This window comes from Colletotrichum phormii (assembly GCF_030913505.1).
Source record: "Colletotrichum phormii strain CBS 102054 chromosome Unknown BDP81scaffold_39, whole genome shotgun sequence".
NCBI lineage: Eukaryota > Fungi > Ascomycota > Sordariomycetes > Glomerellales > Glomerellaceae > Colletotrichum > Colletotrichum phormii.
The window spans coordinates 232,541-255,231 of NW_026851481.1; the positions used below are offsets into that span (position 1 = coordinate 232,541).

The 22,691-nt window shown below is 49.7% G+C and overlaps 8 protein-coding genes across 8 annotated transcripts; 4 read left to right on the plus strand and 4 right to left on the minus strand.

Moving 5' to 3' along the window:
- Positions 1 to 3,492: 3,492 nt before the first annotated feature.
- On the minus strand, positions 3,493 to 4,571 carry BDP81DRAFT_442253 (uncharacterized protein). Its single transcript, XM_060591662.1, has one exon. The coding sequence runs from the start codon at positions 4,515 to 4,517 to the stop codon at positions 3,705 to 3,707; it is 813 nt and encodes a 270-aa protein (XP_060438114.1). The 5' UTR covers positions 4,518 to 4,571; the 3' UTR covers positions 3,493 to 3,704.
- Positions 4,572 to 5,254: 683 nt separating this feature from the next.
- BDP81DRAFT_442255 (uncharacterized protein) lies at positions 5,255 to 5,596 on the plus strand. The gene has a single exon (XM_060591663.1). It carries the CDS (start codon positions 5,350 to 5,352, stop codon positions 5,554 to 5,556), a length of 207 nt encoding a protein of 68 aa, XP_060438115.1. The 5' UTR covers positions 5,255 to 5,349; the 3' UTR covers positions 5,557 to 5,596.
- Positions 5,597 to 9,001: 3,405 nt separating this feature from the next.
- On the plus strand, positions 9,002 to 9,417 carry BDP81DRAFT_400610 (uncharacterized protein; the record flags this gene model as incomplete). The annotated part of the gene is made up of 3 exons (XM_060588712.1): positions 9,002 to 9,036; positions 9,094 to 9,229; positions 9,295 to 9,417. 3 exons carry the CDS (start codon positions 9,002 to 9,004, stop codon positions 9,415 to 9,417), a joined length of 294 nt encoding a protein of 97 aa, XP_060438116.1.
- A 1,707-nt stretch (positions 9,418 to 11,124) lies between these two features.
- On the plus strand, positions 11,125 to 11,953 carry BDP81DRAFT_156810 (uncharacterized protein). The gene has a single exon (XM_060581958.1). The coding sequence runs from the start codon at positions 11,160 to 11,162 to the stop codon at positions 11,778 to 11,780; it is 621 nt and encodes a 206-aa protein (XP_060438117.1). The 5' UTR covers positions 11,125 to 11,159; the 3' UTR covers positions 11,781 to 11,953.
- Positions 11,954 to 16,905: 4,952 nt separating this feature from the next.
- Positions 16,906 to 17,103, plus strand: BDP81DRAFT_335281 (uncharacterized protein; the record flags this gene model as incomplete). Its single annotated transcript, XM_060585840.1, has 1 exon — positions 16,906 to 17,103. The coding sequence occupies one exon, from the start codon at positions 16,906 to 16,908 to the stop codon at positions 17,101 to 17,103; it is 198 nt and encodes a 65-aa protein (XP_060438118.1).
- Positions 17,104 to 17,149: 46 nt separating this feature from the next.
- Positions 17,150 to 18,845, minus strand: BDP81DRAFT_156846 (YjeF N-terminal domain-containing protein). Its single transcript, XM_060581960.1, has 7 exons — positions 18,526 to 18,845; positions 18,368 to 18,476; positions 18,245 to 18,310; positions 18,086 to 18,180; positions 17,658 to 17,754; positions 17,367 to 17,595; positions 17,150 to 17,307 (listed from the first exon to the last, which is right to left on the minus strand). Exons 1-7 carry the CDS (start codon positions 18,535 to 18,537, stop codon positions 17,202 to 17,204), a joined length of 714 nt encoding a protein of 237 aa, XP_060438119.1. The 5' UTR covers positions 18,538 to 18,845; the 3' UTR covers positions 17,150 to 17,201.
- On the minus strand, positions 18,846 to 20,080 carry BDP81DRAFT_156829 (class I glutamine amidotransferase-like protein). Its single transcript, XM_060581959.1, has 3 exons — positions 19,919 to 20,080; positions 19,683 to 19,863; positions 18,846 to 19,618 (listed from the first exon to the last, which is right to left on the minus strand). Exons 1-3 carry the CDS (start codon positions 19,978 to 19,980, stop codon positions 19,154 to 19,156), a joined length of 708 nt encoding a protein of 235 aa, XP_060438120.1. The 5' UTR covers positions 19,981 to 20,080; the 3' UTR covers positions 18,846 to 19,153.
- Positions 20,081 to 20,588: 508 nt separating this feature from the next.
- BDP81DRAFT_455682 (uncharacterized protein) lies at positions 20,589 to 21,476 on the minus strand (the record flags this gene model as incomplete). Its single annotated transcript, XM_060593086.1, has 2 exons — positions 20,589 to 21,031; positions 21,431 to 21,476. The coding sequence occupies 2 exons, from the start codon at positions 21,474 to 21,476 to the stop codon at positions 20,589 to 20,591; spliced, it is 489 nt and encodes a 162-aa protein (XP_060438121.1).
- Positions 21,477 to 22,691: the final 1,215 nt, after the last annotated feature.

The window sequence follows — 22,691 nt, forward strand, 5'->3', positions numbered from 1 at the left end:
GATGCGGCGGGGCGTAACCCACATCTCAAAGGAGGACTTCTTTCCTGCATATCGCAGCGCATTTAGTCAAGCGATGACTGAAAAAAACATCCAAGGGGGTTTTAGAGGAGCTGGGCTTGTTCCTCTGAGTGCAGAAAGCGTCCTATCAAAGCTGGATATCCGGCTACACACTCCAACGCCTCCAGCATCACTACCACAGACACCTCCGCCTTGGGTTTCAAGGACACCAAACAACCCAGTAGAGGCAAGCTCTCAATCCAACTTTATTAAGAGTCGGATCACTCGTCACCAAAGCAGCTCCCCAACCTCTATTTGCGAGGCTGTTGAACGACTTTCTAAAGGTACAAGAGGCATCATGCACCAAGTAGCCTTACTTAGATCTGAGGTACAGATTCTTAGAGACGAGAATAACCAACTCAGTCGACGACGGAGAACTAAGAAAACACGCCTACAACATGGAGGAAGTCTTACTGTAGCTGACGCAGCAGATATACAGTCACAGAAAGATGTGACTGCGCAGGTTCAGGAGGAAATGCGTCGTACTAGTGGTCGCAAACTGAGGGCCGAGACAGGTCAGCGACGGTGTGGCGTTTGTGGTCACCCGGGACACAATTCACGAACGTGCCAGTTTATTGAAGAGATGTCTGAAGATGAGGATTATGAGTAGTTTGAAATGAATTGATGCTGTTGATGTTGATATGGAAGCCAGTTTATCTCATCGGCGCAGTTTTGTGTCTCACTCGCTTGTCTGTCTCACTCGCTTATCATTCACGTTACAGGTTGTTGGGACTAATCAACAGCTAACAACGGCACTCCTCCGACAACAAGACTATGTCCGTCAATGGCAAGAAACATGGGGTCCCCAAGTCAACCCACCACCCTATTCACCCCCACGGCAATCCTCCCCTCAAAGCGAAGCGTCTTTCCGAACTGCAGCCTCCTACCACACTCTAAGCAACCGATCCTCCTCTCCTCCTATAACCGAAATCCCAAACCCACCGATTCCTGGCGATCCAGAGCAAACCTATGATGCCCTCTTCGACCGAGTTAATACCTTTGCAAGAGCTAATGGATTTGGCATTATAAAGCGGAATAGGCATAAAGCTCGAGGCCGAATCATTCGATACACCTTCCAGTGTGATCGGTTTGGCGAGCCTGGGCCTACACAAGGTGCTGGTATTCGACAGCGCAAGTCTCGTAAATGCGGTTGTAAATGGTAAGTTATTGCCGAGGCTTAAGAGGAGGGTAAGTGGCTTTTACGTTATCACCTAGACCCCTAGTATAGTTAGTATAATCATGGCCCTAGCCTTGAAGCTACTGCACACCCTTCACATCGCAGGCTTACCCAGCCACTTCAGGATGCCATTGAAACTACAAGCCGACGAGTTGGGATTCGGGCTCGCGATGTGCGTGCTCTTGTCCAGGAGCAGTTCCCAGAGTCCTTATTTACCCAGCGAGATATCTATAACGCTAGGGCTCGTATAAACCGAGAGAAACTAGCGGGATATTCGCTAACTGCAGTATTAATCAAGCTGTTTGATGAGCGAGATATCCTATACGTGGTGAAATGGGCAGACGCCGAGCCAAACCGCCTTATTGGCCTTGTCTGGACCTTTCCCTACTGTCTCCAAATGTGGAAGTGATTCCCTGTGATTAGCTTTGACAACACCTACAATACCAATCGCTTTAAGCTCCCTCTCTTCCAAGCTACTGGGCAAACCTGCCTTGGATCTGTTTACAACGCTGCGTTTGGCCTTATCGACAACGAGAGACTAGAGGGTTTCCAGTTTCTCTCAGCAGGGATCCGCCAACTCATGGACCAACACTCAGTCCGTTACCCCACTGTTATTATTACAGACTACGACAAGCAGATGAAGGCTGCACTGAATGAGCAGTTCCCAGACGTTCAGCAACAACTCTGCATCCACCACATCAATTCTAACGTTATGCTCAGGGCTAAGCAGAAGTGGGTTAAGGACCGCAGCTGTAGCAGTAACAGCAGTGGGTCTAATGACGAGGGATATCAGCTACCAATACAAGCAATGGCCACGCTAAGTGATGAGGATGAGGCCTATATCAACACATCTATTGATAAGCCCCCCCCTCATACGTATCGTGGGGTCCTTATGATGTGGAAGCTTGTTGTTTTTGCTGAGACTGAGCACGCTTTTGAGAAAGCCTGGACCAAGCTCTGTAAAGAGTTTAACGACCAACGCCCAATCCTCCAGTACCTCAACATAACATACCTACCTTTAAGAGCACAGTGGGCCCGCTGCTCTATCCGAAAATATTAGAACTTTGGTGTTCGCGTCACCTCTGGCACTGAGTCAAGTAATAACAACATTAAGAGTTATCTCTTAAATGATCTTAGTCACCTATATCGACTTGTTGATGTTATGTAGGACATGATTGGTGACCAGGAGATACGCTTCAGGCAAGCTTGTGCTGAGGATGAAGTGCTTACAGGCCGGGAGTATATAGGTACTCGCTTTGAGTACCTAGGCGAACTTCGAACGATGCTTTCCTCGAAGTGTCTTGCATTAATTGGGAAGCAATACCGGCTGGTAAAGAAGGCAATGCCGTCTGGCACGAGGCCATTCCTAGCCCCCCTTGGAGACTGTGGTCTAGACTGCACTGTTTTAATTGAGCTGGGTATCCCATGCTGCCATAAGATCTACTCCTAAAAGTTAGATTTAGCTACTTTCAGTAAATGGGAGGTATACCCTCGGTGGCGTCTTCGAGAGACGTCTTCCTCAGATCCATACCGCCGGATCCTTGACCCTAAGATTGCTGCATCCCTCCGCGGTAGGCTAAAGAACATAGTGCAGCCTGTCCTATCATAACTAGCCTTGCCTGCAGAGGGCCAGTCAGCCAGACAAGCCCGCACTACCTATAGCAGCCAAGGCGTAAGTAGTAAGAAGCGAGGCCGCCCACCTGGGAGCAAGAATAAGTCGACGCTAGCTGGGCTTACACAAGAGACAAGTTAGCCAAGTCAAAGCCAGATATCAAGCTCATCCTAGCGACAAACAAGGAGCCAGTCTAGTGTTCTTGGAAGGGGAGGACAACAGGGAATTATGCAAGTGGACGGCCGATGTAGCCTAGTGTTCGGAGGAAACGGAGTTAGTGGGAAATGGTCTGTAGTAACGATGAATCTTTGCAACCACGTCGCAAAAGGTAGTTAGGTAATAGGCCTTTTGAGGGGTTATATAGTCCCTATTTGAGATTTACAAACCTGGGGTATAAGTAGGCTGTAATACGTACTTTTAGAAATCTCAAATTAGAGCTTAGGTTAGAGAAGAGGGCAGGAATAGCCATGTTAGTGCAGTCACCCTCACCGCTTTTATGGGGAGGTATTGTTTTTTTAAACCAATCAAAAGGTCGAACAGCGACGCCGGTGTAAGGTCGACGCCGGTGTATCAATTCCCATTATAAATTACTTAATTTATTAGTTATGTATTATTTAAAGGCGGTACGGTATATTATGTACCTTAAGGGCATTCTAGTTAATCAGAGCTTAGTTTAGATAGCTGGGTTCCTGTCCCTAATGATGTTAAATACTGCTACTACTTCTACTATAGTAAAAGCTAGCTACTGTTGGTACGTACAGGTATAATACATAAGGCTGAGAAATACTTCTAAGGAGCTGTATCGCGGCTAGAATTGATCGTCAAAATGTGCGCTTCATCTGGTATCCAATCCCGCCATCATAGTCCGAAAGGAAGGTTGATCGGAAGTCCTCCGCCAAAAGGGATATGGACAGGAAGTCTACCGCCGTTGTTGTTCCGGCCGCCAAAGGGGAAGCCTCCGCCGACAAAGGGAGTGTTATCGAAGTTGACCATATTTGGTCCACGTGAGTTGGATGTCCATGACCAGGAGCGGCCTCCATCGCCACCAATATCGATGTTGACGTGTACTCTCCTTCGCGTTCCGTCTTCCTCCTTGTCATCATCTTGTTCATTTCTTTGCTGATCTTGTCGAGAATTCTGACGCCTTTGCTCTGGTCTCGAATTTTGACGCTGCCGGCTATTGCGTGGTCTCTGAGGTTCTGGCCTCGGCTGGGGTCGCCGCGGTACCTCTTCGTCAAAAGAGTTATTCCCCTCATCTTCTTCTGGTTGCTCATATCGGCGGCGTTGTTGCTGTTGCTGCTGCCTCGGCGGTGGGGGAAGCGGTGGCTCTCTGGGCGTCTTTATGTCTCCGTACATTCCATAGATGCTGTCCTCCCAGTTCTTGTTTGCCTCAGGCTTCTTTTGTTCCCGGCGTGATGGAGGTGAGCGTGAAAGCTTGGGAGGTTCTGTAGTCTCCTGGCTGTATCGTGAGCTCTCATCGGTTCTGCCTGTACTGTATCTGGCGCTGCTCCGATCAAAGTTGTTGCTATATGAGCTCGTGTATGTTTGGCTCTGTTGCACGCCTGGCGACGTTTGTCGGACAAGGGCATTGGAAGGCGGGAATGGAGATTGTCCTGGGCGAGGATTGCTGGAGTTGCCCATACTCCCATTGGAACCTGTTTTGTTGCTCATTTTCTAAGATTCTATCTTTGTGCAATCAACCCAATTGTCGACTTGATCAGTAGTACTGAGGTTGCTCTCTTTTCTGTGGGCTCTTAAACCGTGCAAATGAAATTTTTGAATTCCAGATCACCGCACGTTATATGTTTTGCAGTTCTAGGCAAGCCCGAGCCCAGGGTTATAGTCTGGCTCACAGTGGCGCCACAATCCTCCGACTCAAGATTCATGCGTTTCATGATTTCTTATGGGGCTGGCGAGAACTCCCGTTTGCTTATGGATGCGTCAAGACCTTACGATGTTTTGTGACTGGAGGCGTTTGAGGTTCTCCCTGATGATTCGGATTAGCGAAACATCAGACCATAAATTTCCCAACTCATCATGGCCTTACATCGAAGAAAGAACAATGCGATTTCCCAGAAGTTCTCTAACTTCGTAGTGTCGGCGAACTGGATTACCCTGGATGATCGATCTGTTGTCATTGTTCGCTGCGAGGTGGTTGGAACAAGGTTTGATCCCTGGTCCAGGGGATTTTTCCATCCGATGCTCCCCAAGGACCGTCCCATCATCGACCCATTTTAGTGTCCCCATCCCTGGATTTGTGCTGCCAAAAGTTAGCGCTCCAGCCTTCATCACCTCTTGGCTCTAAAAGGGTGCCCGCTAATTTAGATCGGCAGCACATGCAATCACTATGAACACATCAGGCTAAAAATTCTCTTGAGTAGAAAAGATTATATTGCCGGATAGAATGACTGAAACATAAGGATTGACTGGCAAAACGTTCTTTCCCTCCCCCTCTACAAATCCCCTTTGTCAGGTAGTGACCAGCATCGGGATCAAACCCGCGATGCCTTGTTCAACCTTGAACATACACGGAGATAAGAATTTTCGAGACACCATGCTGCTGACGAGTCGTGCTCTTGACCTCAATGTGAGCGGAACTGTTGTTACGAGTTCCTACATTGAAGGTTTATCAGAGCTCGCTTATTTCCACCACATGACGAAGGAGTTGTCGAACTGGAACCTTTCACCGGGCTTGATGGCCAGGGTGTAGATCTCATCCCAGCTGATCCTCCAGGGAGCGCGCTCCAAACCGGTAGAGACATCCTCAAGTCCGGCGGAGATGAAGTTAGGGGCTTGATAGTATTAGCTTTCTGGAAGTCATATTTATTTATTGGTTAACTACTTACCGTTGGGGAAGGCAGCATCAAACTGCAAGTAAAGGGTGTGAATGTCGTTGAACCACGCGGTCACAGCAACGTTGACTCCGTTGATAATAAGGCCAGTAACGATTCTCTTGTAGTAGCCGTTTCCGGCCTTGAAAATGCCACTCTGGTGGTCGTGAGGCCAAACTGTGATTTGTCAGCGGTCTCTTCTTGGCTGGACTTGGGCGGACTGGCATACCACGACGCTCCAGCGAGTTCTCGACCTCATCGACTGCTCTAGCTACAACGACTTCACAATGTCAGCTTTTTGTAATATGCGCCAAAATCTCAAGGTCTAGTACCATCGGCGAGGTTGACATCACGAGCCTCGTGAGCCTGGAGGAGGTCAAGGTCAACGATTGGCTTGCCTGCTCAATTGGTTAGATCTCTGTCAATAATTGCTGCAGACAAAGCTCACTTTCAATCTCCTTGGCGATGTTCGCCTCGTTCACATCAGGAACAGGAGTGGCTGTGGCAACAGCCAACAGAAGAGCGATGGTAGCAGCAGCGAAACGCATGGTGAGATTGTCGATCTAAGAAGCGAGTGGAAGTTGATAAAAGAGTGTTTGAAAGTGAGTGTGGTGATGAGGTTCTGCATGAATGTTTCGTGGTGGGCTGAATGATACCTTTCATAATATTATCCCAGTACAAGACCTCTTTAGCAGTCAATGTGCCTGAGAACAGCTTCATTTCTGCAAATCCCCCGTCCAGCGCTGGCGATTTCCAAATTCGAGTATTACTTTCCGACTGCAGTCATCATCGCGGCGATGTCTTTGACAAGCTTTCCTCCAAAAGTGTAAAATGGCTAAGCTTTCGATCAGTCCGGAGCACAATCAGAAGTTGCAAGCATTATGTTTGAGGTCTAGTGGGTATTGCAATGGTTGGAGTTGCACGAGTCAGTAAACTATGCGTTGTCTATGGCTAGCTAAAAAGAGTGCTCCGTGATTTGAAGCTTTTGCAAAGCGGACTCGGCAGCCACCGCAATTGCATGCTGACTATCAGTCTCGCACTAGTCCAGCATCACATATTGTTCAAGTTTCCTTGACAGGGCATACAGTTATTCGGATCCGTATTTGACGTCGGCCGTGAAAGTTCCAGCTAACTACCTATTGGAAATCAAATACCCGGTCCAGTGGTCTGACTTCGCAATGCCAAAGATATTCCTTCGGTTCTTCCGGGTGAGTACCTTTAGATCATTGCTTCCGCTCTAGTGCCTGCTATTGTTCTGTGCTGAGCACTAAGAAGTTCTCGAAACAGAAGTGCCCATGACGTTCGCCTCATTTTTCGGGTATTCTGAGCCCATGTGAATATTAACTGCTTTTAGCTACATTGTATCACTCTGACACTTTTCCCGCACTAGCCAACTGCACCTTAAGGAAGTATTTAACTAGATTCGAATCAAGGAAGGAGACAAATGGAAAACAGCATTCCGAACCTGCAGAGGACTCTTTAAGTAACTTGTTATACCCTTTGGACTCAAAACGCACCCGCCACGTTCTAGACAATAGCAAACCATGTTCTTAGAGAATATATGGACATCTTCGTCTTTATTTATATTAATAACGTCCTTATATTCTCTCTAAATATAGAAATACATAAAAAATACGTCTATTATTACGGCCAGCTAGTCGTAGTGAGGTATGTTTGCAGAAGTTGAGGCTGCGGAACTGGTAACAGTATTCGTAGTCGGGGATAGCTTCAGGGAAGCTATGTCTGTAAGTCGTAAGGTGAGGGAAGGCTGCGGTGATCAATCGTAGTCTTATCAAAGAGGTTCTCAGGGAAGATAGCTGAAAGCGATCATAAGATCTGATACGAAGTTAATTGCTGAAGAGCTATGGAAGTCTGTCCTAGAGTTTGGCTCAAGTCCATCCTTATATACAAGTCCTGATCCTGAACATGTCCCTTGTCCCTTGGGTCGTCTTGGGTCATTCTGATCCAGAATGATCGTTTAGCCCCCAAGTCGTGTTGGATCATATTTGTTGGATCTCTGAGCAGTCGGCAGAAAAGATGGATCCGGAAGGCAGTATGGGCACTTACAAACGGCCCTTTCACTTATATACCACTTCTGGGAGATCGTGGGCTCTGCCCACAATCTCCTCCTTCCACCTCTAGACGCAGCAATAATAGACCATTATTGACACTTCGTTCCAACCGTACGGTTGCCCTGCTGACGTGTATACCAACAATATTGATCCCAAATGATCCTTATCTTATCATCACGTGACTTGTACCATAGTTCTTCCGTTCCGTGAGAGGGTGCCTTGTGTCCCCTTGTCCTGTGCATCCCATCATGGAGACTTTGCAGCATACCACGAGAGATTCGCTCATCAAGATGCGTTGCTCAACTGCAGCTGTGGGAAACCCAAGACACCAGTCCATTTCTACTTCTGCAAGCGTGGACGCAAGGCTACACCGCGCTACCTCCGCCAACGTATGGCCAAAGCAAGCATTGATTTCTTGTTAGGTTCTGCTAAGGGAGCCTCTCTTCTATGCGAATGGATAGAGGAGACCAATTTCTTTTCCGAAATTTGCCCGAGTCATTGAACAGGAACGTTAGGTGAAGACGGTAGCCTGTAACATAGTTTAGATTAGTATAGACCATGTCGGCATAGCGCCCGGCACGTCCTTTTGTTACCAGACGTTAAATACATCATCATCATCATCATCATCACCTTGTCCTGTGCATGTATGGCGTATCGTAACCGCCGTAAGCCTGCGGGGCAGGCCCTGTTCTTGGTCATGCATGTTGGGTCGCAACACAGAGCTCTAGAAGAGCTATACGAGCTGGGCTTTACTTCCCTATGTTGTACTGCGTTACCCGTAGTATCCGTGGGGTAGCCGGTCTGAGCCTACTGCTCTGAGTCGAGGTCGAGGTGGGTGTAGGCATTAATAACGTTGTAATCAGGCTTCTGAGCCACCCGCTGGGCCCTGCTACCTGAGCTAGCCGGGTTAGGCTGGGTGGGTATGGGGGGTAGGGCAGGGTCGTCGTTAGAGACTTCTGCTTCAGCCTCATTCCTAACAAAATTACGGTCCATGAAGATGCAATTTTATTCCAACCTCGGCTTCTCAACAGACGTCGATTCGAATGCGAAGTCTCTACAACTAAGGCAACGGAAAGAATCAAGTGAGGGTGTCAATATGATGCTGAAGTAAGTATAATAGGCGTGAAAAATCGCCCAAGTATTCATCGAGAACATTCATCCATCTCATCGTTTCCATCAATACCTAAGTCTCTTAAGGTACCTCAATACTGTGTTCTCAATACCTACCAAGAACCCAAGGTCTTAGTTCAAGATGAAGGTTGCAGTTGTTCTCGCCTTTACTTTCCTGTAAGACCACATTCGCCTCTACACTATTACAACTCAATAACTGACATGATGGTTCAGCGCCCCCAATGCTGTTTCGGCTTGGATGTGCAACTGCCGTAACAGAGAGCAGCCTAACCTTAAGGTTGCTCTGAAGTTCTGTGGACCAGGCTTGGGTCACACCCGCTGTTGGAACCCGAAGACCAACGTACAAGCGGTAAGACGCCTCGATGTTTTGCCAGTTTCAGTGCAAGCTTGATGCAAGTACTGACGTGATAATAGTGTATCCTGAACAATCCCATCACTCAAGCCGATTGCGACGCTAAGTACGGAGGCAAGGGTGAATGGGTCGCTGAGTGTGAGCACTACACTGGTCCCTGCCCTCCCGGCATGACCCAGCAGTGAACCCTTCTTGTTGCACTAGGCACATGCTTTAGAACACCATTTATATCAACATTGAATATAGGGGTGATATCACATCTACTACAATACAGAATTGGACTTGAAATTAATGGCCAAATGTTCTCTGATTCGATGGACGTAGCGATTGCTTTATGTGAGCTCCAATAAGTCTTGACTCGCGCTTCACAACCTCTCCAGTAGTCCACGTTAGGGATATGAGTAGGGCATTTCCCGCTAGGAACTCACTGTGTACAAACCAAGGAACATGTCAGAAGCTAGCACAGACACGTTCGCGGGTCTGCATACGGTCCCGACGCATCATATGGAAACAGGAGCACAAGCCTTACACGGGTCTATGGGGGACGCGCCTGGAAGATTGCGACATTCCAAGGCTCTCTTGATTCATCTTCCGTAAGGATGACGAGAGTTAGCCTTCGGGGAGTCTTCTCCGGGGACTAGGGATTCGAGCAGCCTACGCAGCTGGACGGAGGGTTCCTCCCGGATGTTCCTTCGGAAAGGGAAAAGGGATGAAATCTGAACGAGAATCTAACCAAAGATATCACTGATCAGGCTAAGACTGACACCGGCAAAGCCTGCCTGCTTAGGGGCTAGGGTGCTTCGGAGTGTTTGATCCGGCATTTGTATGTGTTTTAGCCGCCTTGACATCGCTTGACCGATTGAAAAATTTGCACGATGGATTGCAAAGCGTTAAAAAACCTCGGCTTGGTGCCAAATTAAATGAGGGGTGAAGATAATCAGCAAATGCCAAACCCCTGTTGGGGTTTGACTGCAAATGTACTTCACCCATGAAAGAAGTGCCCCCTTTCCCCGTCGAGGGTTCAAGCATACAGGAGATTCGTTTTTCTTTCGGGACAGCTCGTCACTAAGGGTTGCCGTGGTATGACCGGTGGATGTGGTATGACGCTTCACTGCTGGATCAAACTCCCTACAGGGGTAGTCTTAAATTCAATGCCCAAAGTTTCATGTCTAAGAGCCTGCTTCCCTCCAGGCTATGGTTCTACGTAACAACCCAATTAAGCAAGAATACTTTACGGGGACGCACCTGCAAACCAAATACGTTAGAAGAGTGGCGATGGTTCCTTTTCTATCCCATCGAGTTCAGGGCTTTCAGGATCCCCAGCTCGAAGAGAATATATCCTCGATCATGCAGTGATTTCTCAAGTTAGCAACATTTTGTCCCCCCAGGCAACTTGGATAGTGTGCCAGCTTATCTTGACACCTGAGTGTGACCTCACAAACAGATTTTGAGTCATATTCCAACGGGAGACTGCCATGCAGCCGACGAAATGGTTTCCTCCCCTGACCGGCGTTTTTCCCAGTAGAACTGCAGCAAACTGGGAGCAGCCACTGACCCGTCATTTGGCTGTGTGACCCGGCCCCTGTATCCAGGCCAGACTCATGTAGCCCAGTTTTACTAACCATCTAAATGACTTTGAGGGTTTTTAATTATCGTGAGACTGACGGTACAATATCAAGAAAGACATCGAGTGACGATTGCGCGGACTCATACAACTCGTTAAGCGATACATCTCCACAATTTCTAGGACTATCAACTCTAAGTTGGGAGACACAGGCCGAAGTCATACTGAGAAAGGCGGCAAATACCTCTTCATACGTCTCGATACAATTATATTGTCGTGAGAACTGAAGCCATTCACTCGTCGTACTTGCCCTGCTGAGCAAATCATCAGACGATGTAGGCTCAACTGCAATTCACCGCCACGATGATGGCAACATCAAGAACTTCTTTAACACAATCGCTTTGTGTTTCAAGGCCTACTCTCTCCACAAATCGACTTATACAGCAACCGAAAAAGGACCTTCCTAGCCTTGCTCACCTCATCAGAATAAATTCGACTGACTCACAGATATGCCCTCACCACCACGCCACTTCCAAGATGTGTACAATCCACATCATCAAATGCCACGATTGCAACACCATTCAGTCAACATGGTGCCAATACTGCGCCTCTACTCCACCAAACCGCCTCTGCCATCGGGGGCAAACGAGTCGCATCACAACGTACCTCCTTCGAGGCCACTACGATCTATGTTTGACGAAGATGGGGACATACAATTCCCTCCGCCCCGTCGAGACCACGTCAACGGCGGTCCACAGGGCTATCAACAGGAAGAGTATGTCCGGACCTTCTAGTATGTTTCGCGTCGAGAGATGCGTCAACAGTTTAAGCATGAGATTGAAACGGTTGACATCTGACGCCAGAAGATTCTACTCGGGTCTAGAACACGGTCTATCGAACAGGGCCAAGACTCGATGGCAGGTTATGAAGCGGAAGATGAGCAGAGATCTAGAGCTTATCTCACAGAATCAAACACGTGGCTAGTGACTCTACACTATTTCATCGCCACTTACGTTTCTGAAGTGGCCTCGGGATCCCTGCGATGTGGCTCCGTGATGTTGGTACCTAATATCATTACCTTTCAGCCCCGGCCCTCGGCTCAGACTCTGTGGGCTGAGGCTGGGATCACCACTCACCGTCATATTGCAGTGAAATGTAGATGATACAAGACTTGTATAATGTACAAAGCGATATAGGTGTTACATGCTTCCGGGGTCTTGCTGTTACTCCAGGATTATACGCTTGATGCCGGCGAGGTGGCTCATAAACTCCGCCATGACTAACTCAACCTTCAAGTTTGAGGGGTGGCAAGCCATTCAACACAAGCACAGCAGTAATTAAAAAGAGTTTTCTGGATATAACTACTGGGTTCGTGAGGGCTCCAACATCCACTAGAAATGTCCAAGGTTTGGCCGACATCAGACGAAGACAGGCAATGCTTCCCATGAACGCCCAACATCGTTGGTTGACGTTGAAACAAACTTGGTGCTCCCCTCTTCCCCCTCTGATACAACAGGCATGGGTTGACAGTGTACCCCAAGGTGTACTGAGAATTACTCACGAGTTCCCTATCCACGCAGTGAAAGATGACTTTGTAAGTGCATGTGTACCTAAGGTACGGATTTATCCTGCCGTTTCGGACCGCTTCACCAGCCCCGCCCGCACCGTAAGACACGAGGAAACTCAGTGCCCCACCGGATCTCCAACGACCTCGAATCTTCGCGAATCTTGTCGAGGAGTCTAATAGCAACCCTCATTCTCCGTACAACGCAACAGAGAATGCGAGGAAACCGAAGTTTGTCACAGACGTCCCACCACGATATTAAGATAATCAAGGAAAGACAAACCTTGAAGCGACGATGTTTCGGCAGGCAAGGATGGGATACCATCAAACTCCACATCCATTAATATTAGGAAATTGGTTGGTTTTGCTGCAACTGTGACAGACGGATTCGAAAGAGAGCAGAACTGAGATTCCACGGGCTGACAATGGGCCCTCCACTAAGATGGGGAACGATCGCCGCTGACTGTCAGTTCCTACTCTTAGATATGTCGATCCTTGACGCGGGCACGCGGGCTTGCGTAAATTATCCATGTTTTGTGTGGCCAGAATGATGCGGCCACTAGTAATCCCACATGGCCGACTTGCGCGGCCTTAGTTTATGATCTGCGCTGGCGCAAAAAGTTGCCAGACCGGAGTCAGCTCCGACTCAGATATCACGGGAACTGCAAATCGGACTCCAAATGACCAAGACACAGTTCAGGGCGCGCGCAAGAACCGCCACGGGAGCCCCGTCTGGCATCAACAGGTGGAGGAGAATATGCCAAGACTCGCTGCCTGACAGCGCAGAGTCCGGATAGACAATTTAGATGCAACACAGTGTCGCATCGATCCAAATTGAGCATTTTTCAAAGCAGGCGACGTAAAGTCGTAGACGGCCCTAGTTGCCGACGTCAACCACCCATTACCGACGCTGCGGCAGGTTCCTGTCACGGACCCTGAAAAGCAATGGGCAAGGGATCGTTATGTTTTAAAGCTTTTGCACGACTCAAGAGGCGTCTCCACAGACAGCCATGCTCAGGGTGCATCAGAGTCAGGAATGGCGGGAGAGCTGGAATGATAAGAAAACTCGATCTCGTTGGGCGCCAACTGTGGCCGCCGAATCATTGCCGCAACGAACCTCCGAAATGCCACAGTGCCGGAAGGCAGGGTAGCAGGTGGCATTTAGTGTACCAAATATCAAGATGACTAGTGTAGAAAAATCGAAGAGGCGGAGGAACTCTCCAAAGAAGATGATGAATCAAGTCCGACGGTTGAAATGGCGTGGGCTGGTGGTTCTGATAGTCTGTGGAACACTGGAAATCAGCAAGCAAGAGCAGCATTGCAACAACATCTATCTGCCTGCCGCGAACCTCTGCGATGAATCCGCTCTGCATGCAGTATTGTCTCCAAGGTGTCCAACATGTATCCGGATGTATCCGCTCTCCTGGGACCGACGGAGAGCCTCCGGTGCCGGAAGAACATGATGATTCGTCGTTCGTTTCAGGACAACCCAAACCATTCAACATGATGATGTATTGCCCTTGCTGGATCCCTGCATGAGAAGGCCCAAGTAGGACAGTCGAATCTGCCAATCTGGTCGGAAGTGTCCGTCATCCGCCACGCTGTCGGCCAACGCCCCTCGTCCCCGCTTAATGACCAGGGGCCACAGCTCTGGACGGCGGGTTAAACCTTCGCGAATACGACTTTGTCGAGTTGAAGCAAGCACTCAGGCTTAAATCCTTCATCTAGCACACCTCGGCGCGAAGCCAGCCAGCTAGCTGTAAGTGTCTTGGATTCAAGAGCTGGTTCTACTCTTGATTTGCGCATAGGTAATTGCGCAATCAGACTATGATTTTCGGCTTATGCGGATTCGCGTGATAGACGGCGTGGCCTGTGCAGGACTTCTGCTTAGGCAGCGGCGCGATCCCTGGAAACCCGTCTTTTCGAAGGGATCGCCAGGCTAACGGGCCATCTTTGGTCCAACCATTGCGTCTGCGTGGCTGCATGGCTGCATGGCTCCAAGCTACCACATCTGCAGTAGAAAAAGCATCAGCCTCAATTTGGCGGGGGCCGAGTCAAGGTTAATCGCTGCGTCCGGTAGCTTCTAGCTCCATCCTGACGGGAGGCCCAGAGGGCATTCCCGTCCAGGGTCTCATCTTAGGGCGGGACGCGGCCAAATTGTTCGAAAGCACCAGAAACTTCAGGCACCCTGAGGTCTGCTGTCGCTAATGCACCGCCAAGTTCCGTGGAATCGTCTGTTGTCAGGACGTGGAGGACGGTGTCGTTGTGCCCAACTGACACAGGCTTCGTCATGTGAACCTGACAAGGATAAGGATTGTCTCTTTCGCGTTGTCCGACCCAACCGATCGTAAGTTGTCGTGAGATAGAGGCGAACCAGACAGTGATGCTCCGAGGTTTCGGAGAACCTAAAGATCAGTCCCGCGACTGAGGTAGAAGGGGATTTTTTTTTCTGCCCTCGTGGTCACGAGAATCCATGGGGCAATGGTGCGTTTTTGGTCACCCCCATTCCTGGTAGTGTCGATGACGTCTTGCGAACCGCTGTTTGGCTTGAGAGCGGCAGAGCCACGCGGGCGGCCCGGCCACGCATGGTTGTCCTACCCTTGCTGACGTGAAGTCTCTGGGCAGTGAACCACCACATCTTCCTCGGGACACCTCAGCATTGGGTACCAAAAGCTGCCGTGTTGCGACCGGAGAGAATAGTCCAGAGCCTGATGTAGATGCTAGACGTTGGGACGACCGGCACTCGGAGGCCGAGGACAAACAATGGCAGTTGTCGAGATCCGAGGAGCGAAGAGAGTAGACCGACAGGTAAATGGTTTAGCGCATATGAACCGGCCCGCCTGGTGTTGGTCGATGGGGAAAGCTTTTGGCAGCTGAGGGGGGCAAAGATGGATGGATGAAGTAAGTAAGCGCAAGGCTGGCACGCAAGAAGACGACGGGACGGGAGTGTGAAAGAGAGAAGAGGACAGATGGAAAGCGAGGTAAGGAAGGGTCAGGTACAGAAATACCTTGGGCCCATGAGGTGGGATGAAGGAATGAGAGCAGGAGCAACTGAGCCGGTGGAAAGTATCTGCTACATCTCGCCCAAAAGTGCATGCTGGACCCTTTTCTTCGTCTCTTCGTCTCTTCTTTTTTTTTTTCACTTTGGACCTTCCCTGAATGAACACAATAATTCTGCTCCGGTTGGAAGGCTTGACGGGGTCCCGAGGTATTCTGGGACCCAGGCACTTTCATTCTGAGGTGTTCCTTCCCTTCCATGTACGAGTAGTGTATCCATACAGGTATGTATTCGTAGACTTGTACCTCTCACCTCCCTCAGTGAAAGAGGGACGGCCACCAACCGTGGCTTCCACTCTCTCCCTCAAGGTGGAACTCTCTCGCTCCTCCCACAAGTTACAACTGGCGGCACAAGACCACTAAGGCAAGTGCACTGCACTCCAGTCTTCCACCTCAGTCCTTCCGTCCCAGAAAAAACAGAGGATAAGCGGGTCCTGTTCGGTAGTACCACGCAGTGCTCCATGCGGCCCCGTAAGCGCTGCCTTGCCGCTCGGGCCTATAACAGGGGTAAACGGAGCGATTGCTCCGGCAAGGCCCAGCTTGTTCTATGCCGTGAGTTGGAGATGTCCCCATTCGACTTTTTGCCCGCGCGCTCTCCCCTTCCTTTCGAGGTCTTCCCACCCATTCCCCCCATTGAAGGGGGCCCAGAGTTGTGGCTTTGCACCCTCCAATGTACCTTACCTGACCCGGACATGGGGCCTGACCTGGGGATGCAGCTGTGAGAAAAAAAGGTTTATGGCAGGCAAAGTGTACAGAGTACAGAGTACAGAGTACCTCTAACAAGAGAGGGGAATACCGTGGAAAAAAAGAACGGGATATGGAAACGCACCAAATCATATGCCCAACCAGACAAATCAATTTTGTCCAGTATGATTAGAACTGTGCTTCACTGTTGTCGCCTTATCCGCTCCATTCCGCCGCCGCCAAACTTGCCCTGCCCTTCTCATCTAAACCTTTCTTCCCCTTCCGCTCGCCCCTCGTTCCGTTGTCTTCTTCCCGCCCATCCCCCCTAGGTACAACGTACATCCTACACCACCTAAACTCTTCTTCCCGTCGAGTCCGTTGCGTAGTCGTACTGGCTCGCCTCTCCCGCGCCCCGGTTCAAAGACCCTGTCCGCACTGACCAACCAGAAGAGAACCCTTCGATATCCTCCGTCCGCAACGTCCGTCGTCGTCGAAAACGCTCCGGCCCAGCAAGGGGTCCTGGTGGAACCCATTGTGTGGCAATTCCTTCAAAACCTTGCTCTCCATTGGATGACCTGATCCAAGGTCGCGGGGCAGCCACAGCCGTTGTTTATATCAGCCACACCAAGGCCACCGGTTTGGCACGCTGTCCAACTGGCTTCGTGGTCCCTTCGCCTATTGTTCTCTCTGTCAGTCATTTCAATCCAGGATAATACTCTCATGTTGCCCTTTTTCAAACAAACTTCTTCCGAATCACTCGTCACACGCTGTCCGAGAGGCTCAACATCCTTTTCACTCGGTTTCATGTGTGTTGAGCACAAATCTGTTTGCCCAGTCTGTCGGAGACTATTCCTCGTCTATGTCGCCTTTTGTCACGCATATCATCCTCCTTTATTGGAGTGTCCATTTGGTGTTGTAGTACACCCAATGCAGATGCTCGACGGGCGATGTCCGAGTCCTGTTTGTCCAAATAGCCGCGTGGGGGGCTGCTTGGTCATTTAGGGAGAAACTTCGGAAAAGAAAGAGAGAAAACAAGAGCCGACTGTAAGTACCCTGAGACACAGAGTAAATTTTGGTAAATTTTTAATCGACTGACAATTTTACAGCTTCTGGCCGTTATTATCAACTTCCACCACCTGGTCGATGCCTTCGTACTGCGGAATTTCCAAATTGTATTTTTCAGCAATACCCGGCGATACGAATCTGCTCCCAAGGTTAGCCAACAAATTCCTCAAGCCTGGTAGGATCAGGGACTCAGGACATACCTTCCGCCGATGAAGTGCCGTCCTTTGAAATGCTTCACCAGTGGCTTTGGTGCTGTCAGGCTGACGAGGACTTCAGGTTGGAACGAACTTCCAGGGCCGGACGACGGCGGGCCATTCTCGATATCCCACGATGAAGGGGCGTCAACCGAAGTTACTGGCAACTTTGTTTCTTCGAGCGCCTTGATTACCGCGGGGAAAGGCTCCCGGACTTCTCCAGAAAAGCTAAATCCTGGCGTCGAAATGTCAGGCACGTGCACGGATTACGGTGTAGACAAGAGGGAAAGAACGAACCGAAGATGGCATCCACGATATGATCGGTAGACTTCACCGCTGTGTGGAAATCATCGACAAACGGAACGTCCAAATCCACCAACTGCTGCGCCAACCGCTGAGGAATCTTCAGTCAGCAAAGTTTCGAGTTTTGGCCGATCGACGGCAAGCCCCGCGGAGAACGAAGGGGTCATTTTCTATGGCAGCACCATATACACGCAAAGATGCTGCCGGTTTCTTTACTCCTTTCCTCGAGAGAAGAATCATAGAGTTGTGCATTTGCATAGCGTGGCGTGGGAGGAGAACAAAAGCATCATGAGCTCGGATGACGAAGAGTTCAAAGAAGAGGAGTCGCCGATAGATGGTATGTAATTGCAAGAGCATCCCCATGTACTATGCGCCGAACGACCCGATCGAGATAGACAAAAGCGAATGGCATCTTCACTCACCTGATACAAATCATTCTTGCTCCGCTTGGGATAGTAGATAGTTGGCTTGTAGCCATAGTGACGGAGGTGTCGGGCAGCCACGAGGCCATCGCCACCTGTGCAGGGATCCTGGTCAGATGCTTGGCGGTCGAGCCAACGGGATCTTCCAAGGGTACTAACCATTATTACCGGGGCCGCATGCAACGAGAATGTTCAATCCTCGAGATGGAGGGTGAACGCGATAAACTGCGTCAAGGTGTCAACCGAAAACCTCAGCAAGCATCGGCCTTTGCAGGAACTCACTTGCTTGTGAGACGGATAGCCCGGCAAGTTCCATGAGCTGGTCGATGGAGAAGGCACCAGTGCTCATGAGGTCCTTGTCCAAGGCCGCGGCCGCCTTTGCGCCGAGAGTCTGTTGGTGTCAGCGGGGGCCCCTGCTGTTACTACCTCGGACCACTCACTCTGAGGGACATGTTGAAGCTTTCTGGATACTTTTGCTTGAAGATTCGAGATGTTTGCGTGTGAGGCTTTAGGACGTTGTCTAAGTCTGTGAAGAATTCACGTGACGTTGGTGTGATGATTCGAGATGTACTGGGGAAGTCGGAAGGTGGGTGAAGATGGAAGGGACGTGCGACGGCCTGACATCACTCCGCATCGGAGTTTACCACACCGGTCAGTGACGAACCACACGACCGGACCGCAGGAACCACCGCCGGTTCGGCAGTCACCGAAAAGACCCACACAGTTCATACAGTGCTTACAAATGTACGCTTAGATGGTATATGCACTGTGTAGCATCATCTCCGTCGCCACAGGGAAGTCAAGTTTGAGACAAGATCTCTGCTTTTCTAAACTCATATCCCATCAACTGCTAAATGGTGTCGATACATAGGTACGTACTTTAATAGCGAATAATATAATAACCCGACCCTACTTCCCTTGAATTCGCCTATGAATAATTTCGAAATAGAGCAAAATCAGAAAAACACTGGAGACGGATGTAGCGACGCCATCTAGCAGTTGATAGGATACTGAGACTTTCACTACGAATTGATCTGATCCATACGACGTAGCTGATTGTTCTGTCGACTAGAACGGATATTGCTCGATAGGGTAATTGTGCCCCTCAAAATCCTTAAAGTCGACGTCTCTCACAGGATATCCCCCAAGATCGAGGACCGCCTCGACCCACCCAGTCTTGCTCTTGCCTCCCCACGTATGCTCAGCAAAAGCACGCATCATGTCGGTGCCATTCAGCAACGAGCTCGAGGTCCACAGCTTTCCGTCATGCGCCCAGCGAGTCTCAACCCAATCGACGACTGGAACATTCTTCTTCATGATACCGACCATCATTCTAGGGCAAGTTGCCGTCTTACCTGCCAGAATGCCGGCCTCGAGAAGCGGGAACATGCCGCCACAGATGGTCAAGAAGGCGCTGCACTGCTCGTAGACCTTGCGGATGAAGGCGATCTCAGCTTCGCTGGTCTTGTAGTCGCCGGAGTTATGGGCACCCATAAGGGCGATATCCAAGGGCGGGCACGACTCAAAGGAGTCCTGGATTGTAAGTATCAGTATCGGAAGAATTCTCTAGTGGAAGGAGGTGTCTCGCGCGACTTACAGTCGGCTGAATCTGAGCCCTGCTCTTCATTTGGGCCGGTTTGCCGTCCTCGGTGATCCAGTGTAGCTCGAACTCAAGGTTATCCTCCCACATTTCCTGGGGGAGGTTCAACATTTGTCGCGACGCCTTGTCGGCCCAGGCGAAGAATTCGAAAGGTGCAACATCGAGCATTTCGGTAACTCTGCGAACGTCTCAATACATCTGCTGGGACTTGGGAAGGAGGTCAGGATACTTACCCTTTCGTCAGTATGACGCCGGCATGGATCTTGCGGTTGGGCTCGCTGAGATTGAATTCCATGTTTGCGGGGTGATGAGCGATTGGAGAGGGTAGAAGGTTGGGGGTTATTGGAAACTGGTTATGTGTGAGGTCAGTGACTGTGACGAGGATGCCTGTGTTCTCTCCGAAATGTGAGGATCATGGAGGTGAAGTAGATTTCTTATAACCACTTACACGAACTGGCCCTCACGACAAATGCCATAGCGCAAGACCGACGGCTCTTTTCGTCCGTGCGGCCGGCCCGTACCGGAGTTGCTGCACGGCCGTTAGATCCGAGTGGGTCCGGAAGTTAAGTCTACTACCGGTCTCATTACCCCAACCAGACTCGAGGAACACGGACTGATTCTGATCTGACATCGAGCAATTGCTGTGAAAGTCTGGACTTGGTAACTGCCGAACTCCGAAAGGATCACAACCTCATATGAATGACCGCGGAAATTAGAAGCAACCAGGTCCTGCCGACGCTGAACGGAACTTTGAGACAAATACCCCAGGTGGTGCAGGTGGCTTGAAATTCCAACATGATCCTTATTCATGTCTCGGAGGGATAATTCTACCGCGAATTGGTTGAACACCTTGTTTCTAGCGCTCTCTAGCACCCTATACGAGCGACCATCTTCATCGTAGGTTCAAGTTCTTTCAGCTCGGATTGGAAACTCCCAATCGACTCCCTCGAACCACCCGCTGCCAACGCCCTCTCTTTGTCTTCGCTCGCCCTGGCTCCCAAGTGTTCTGTGGCCTTCTTCTTGTGGTGTTCCGTAATAGTGATGCAGACGATTATCGTCAATAACAGGAGACCCACGACGACGGCTACGATGACGGTAGCGGTGCTGTTGGCGGATGAACCTGAGCCCGCTGGCTTGACGCCATTTGTGTCCGATGTTGATGTCTGAGGATGGTGAGTCTCGAATAAGTGCCGTCAAAAAATCTTTGATGGGGGAAGTCCCTACATTTGAGCCTGCTGCAGGGTGCACGGAGGGGTGGTTGTGGTCTCGGGACATTTGGCCCGGTCCTGCGTAACGGCGTACTATTGAGCACGATTGTTTCTTGCCCAAGTTTTGATTGCTTGAATCTGTGAGAGATATTGAGATCTATGGCAGTTGAAACGACGAAAGGATCTGTGAGGTAATATGCTTTCAAAGTTGAGCATTGAGGTGCTGTCTACGGATGTTGAAGCATGGTTTCGGCTGGTCACATTTAAGAGAAAATTCATGGCCATAACTTTTGGCGCGGCTCTGCTGATGTCTTAGCGTAACAGGCCAGATCATGGATTCAATGGGTGCTGCGAAAATCATGCAGTCTTTCGTCAGATTTTGCTAAAGGGGCTCGAACCACGATATTGACCGCAGCCACAGCCGAAGTGAGCGGTCTTGCGGGCGTCAAGTGGAGGCATGCATCGGAGCAAGCGGTATCATCATATGGTTGATGAATACACGTTTAAGGGCCACGAGGGGCTTCAAACTCAACAAACCAGGCCTCTTGGCTCGTATTGCTTTGGGTCCTCGAGTCTCGACCATGGTGGGTAGTCGGGAGACAACGCCACTACGCTGCGGAAATCTGAGCGACATCTTGCTGGGCTAATGAGAGTAAGACCAGCTGGCATTGATGTTTCTCACTGCATGTTCGCTTCAATCAATGGCTGGCCCGTTTTTGGTTCCCCAAAACCTCTGGCCACTCGTTGTCGGCCGCTGAAATGAGGCTGCTTACTTGGTGAGACTGCATGACCACTTGGCGCAAAGCACTCGGAATGAGCCGGATTCGGGCTCGCCGAAGAAGCTTGGCTAAAGTTCGAAAATCATATGAATCCCACTCTCAAACTCGAACTACTCGTGATTACTGAGCTGTATTCGCATCTTCACGTTCGACAGCTGTTAAGGTCGCCGCCTTTCGCCATCATATGAGATGGACCAAAGATTTCTTTGATTAAAGGGCTCACGGCAATGCGTATCAGTTTTTATGCGAGCTCGATGATTTTGGTGGTCAAACACTATCAGAAGTCAGCGATTTTATAGATGCTCAAAACCTATGGTCAAGACAGATAAACGATTGATTGCATTAATGGTAAGGTTTACTGCCAAAGATGAGCTTATATGTGATACCAATAATCTCAGAAAATGAGCTGCAGGGTGTGCCCAGAGGTCGTCGAAGCTTTGTTCGTCTTTAACACGAAAAATATGTTTTGCTGGAATTCAGGGATTGGTAAGTGCTCGCTATCCCATCAACTGCTAGATAGCGTCAGTATAAGGTACGTACTTTAAGAAGAGGAATAACAAATAATTTAATAATCTGATCTTATTTCCTTTATATCCGCTTATAAATAATCTCGAAATAGAGTAAAATTAGAGAAAGACTAGAGATGGATATAGTGACGGATGTAGTGACGGATGTAGTGACGCCATCCAGCAGTCAATGGGATAGCAATTAGGATTACTGGAAAATAATTTAGAGAACTGCCAACAAGAAAAAAGAGGGTAGGCAAAGTGAGATGACGGCCTCTCCGTCGTTGAGTGTCGTGTTACGATACGCCTGGTGAGTAAGTATTCAAATCTGGATCCAGTGGCCCGGGTCGTCGTAGACGCCTCGGCCGTCAAGGTAGAGATTCTTCCCCGGCACGATAGATGGTATACACCACCTAGTGCGTATTCACACGAACCTTCCCTTATACCCCCCCTCAACTCCATTCCTGTCACCAACGGCAGCAGGCGCCTCACAGGCCTGTGAGGTCAGGTCAA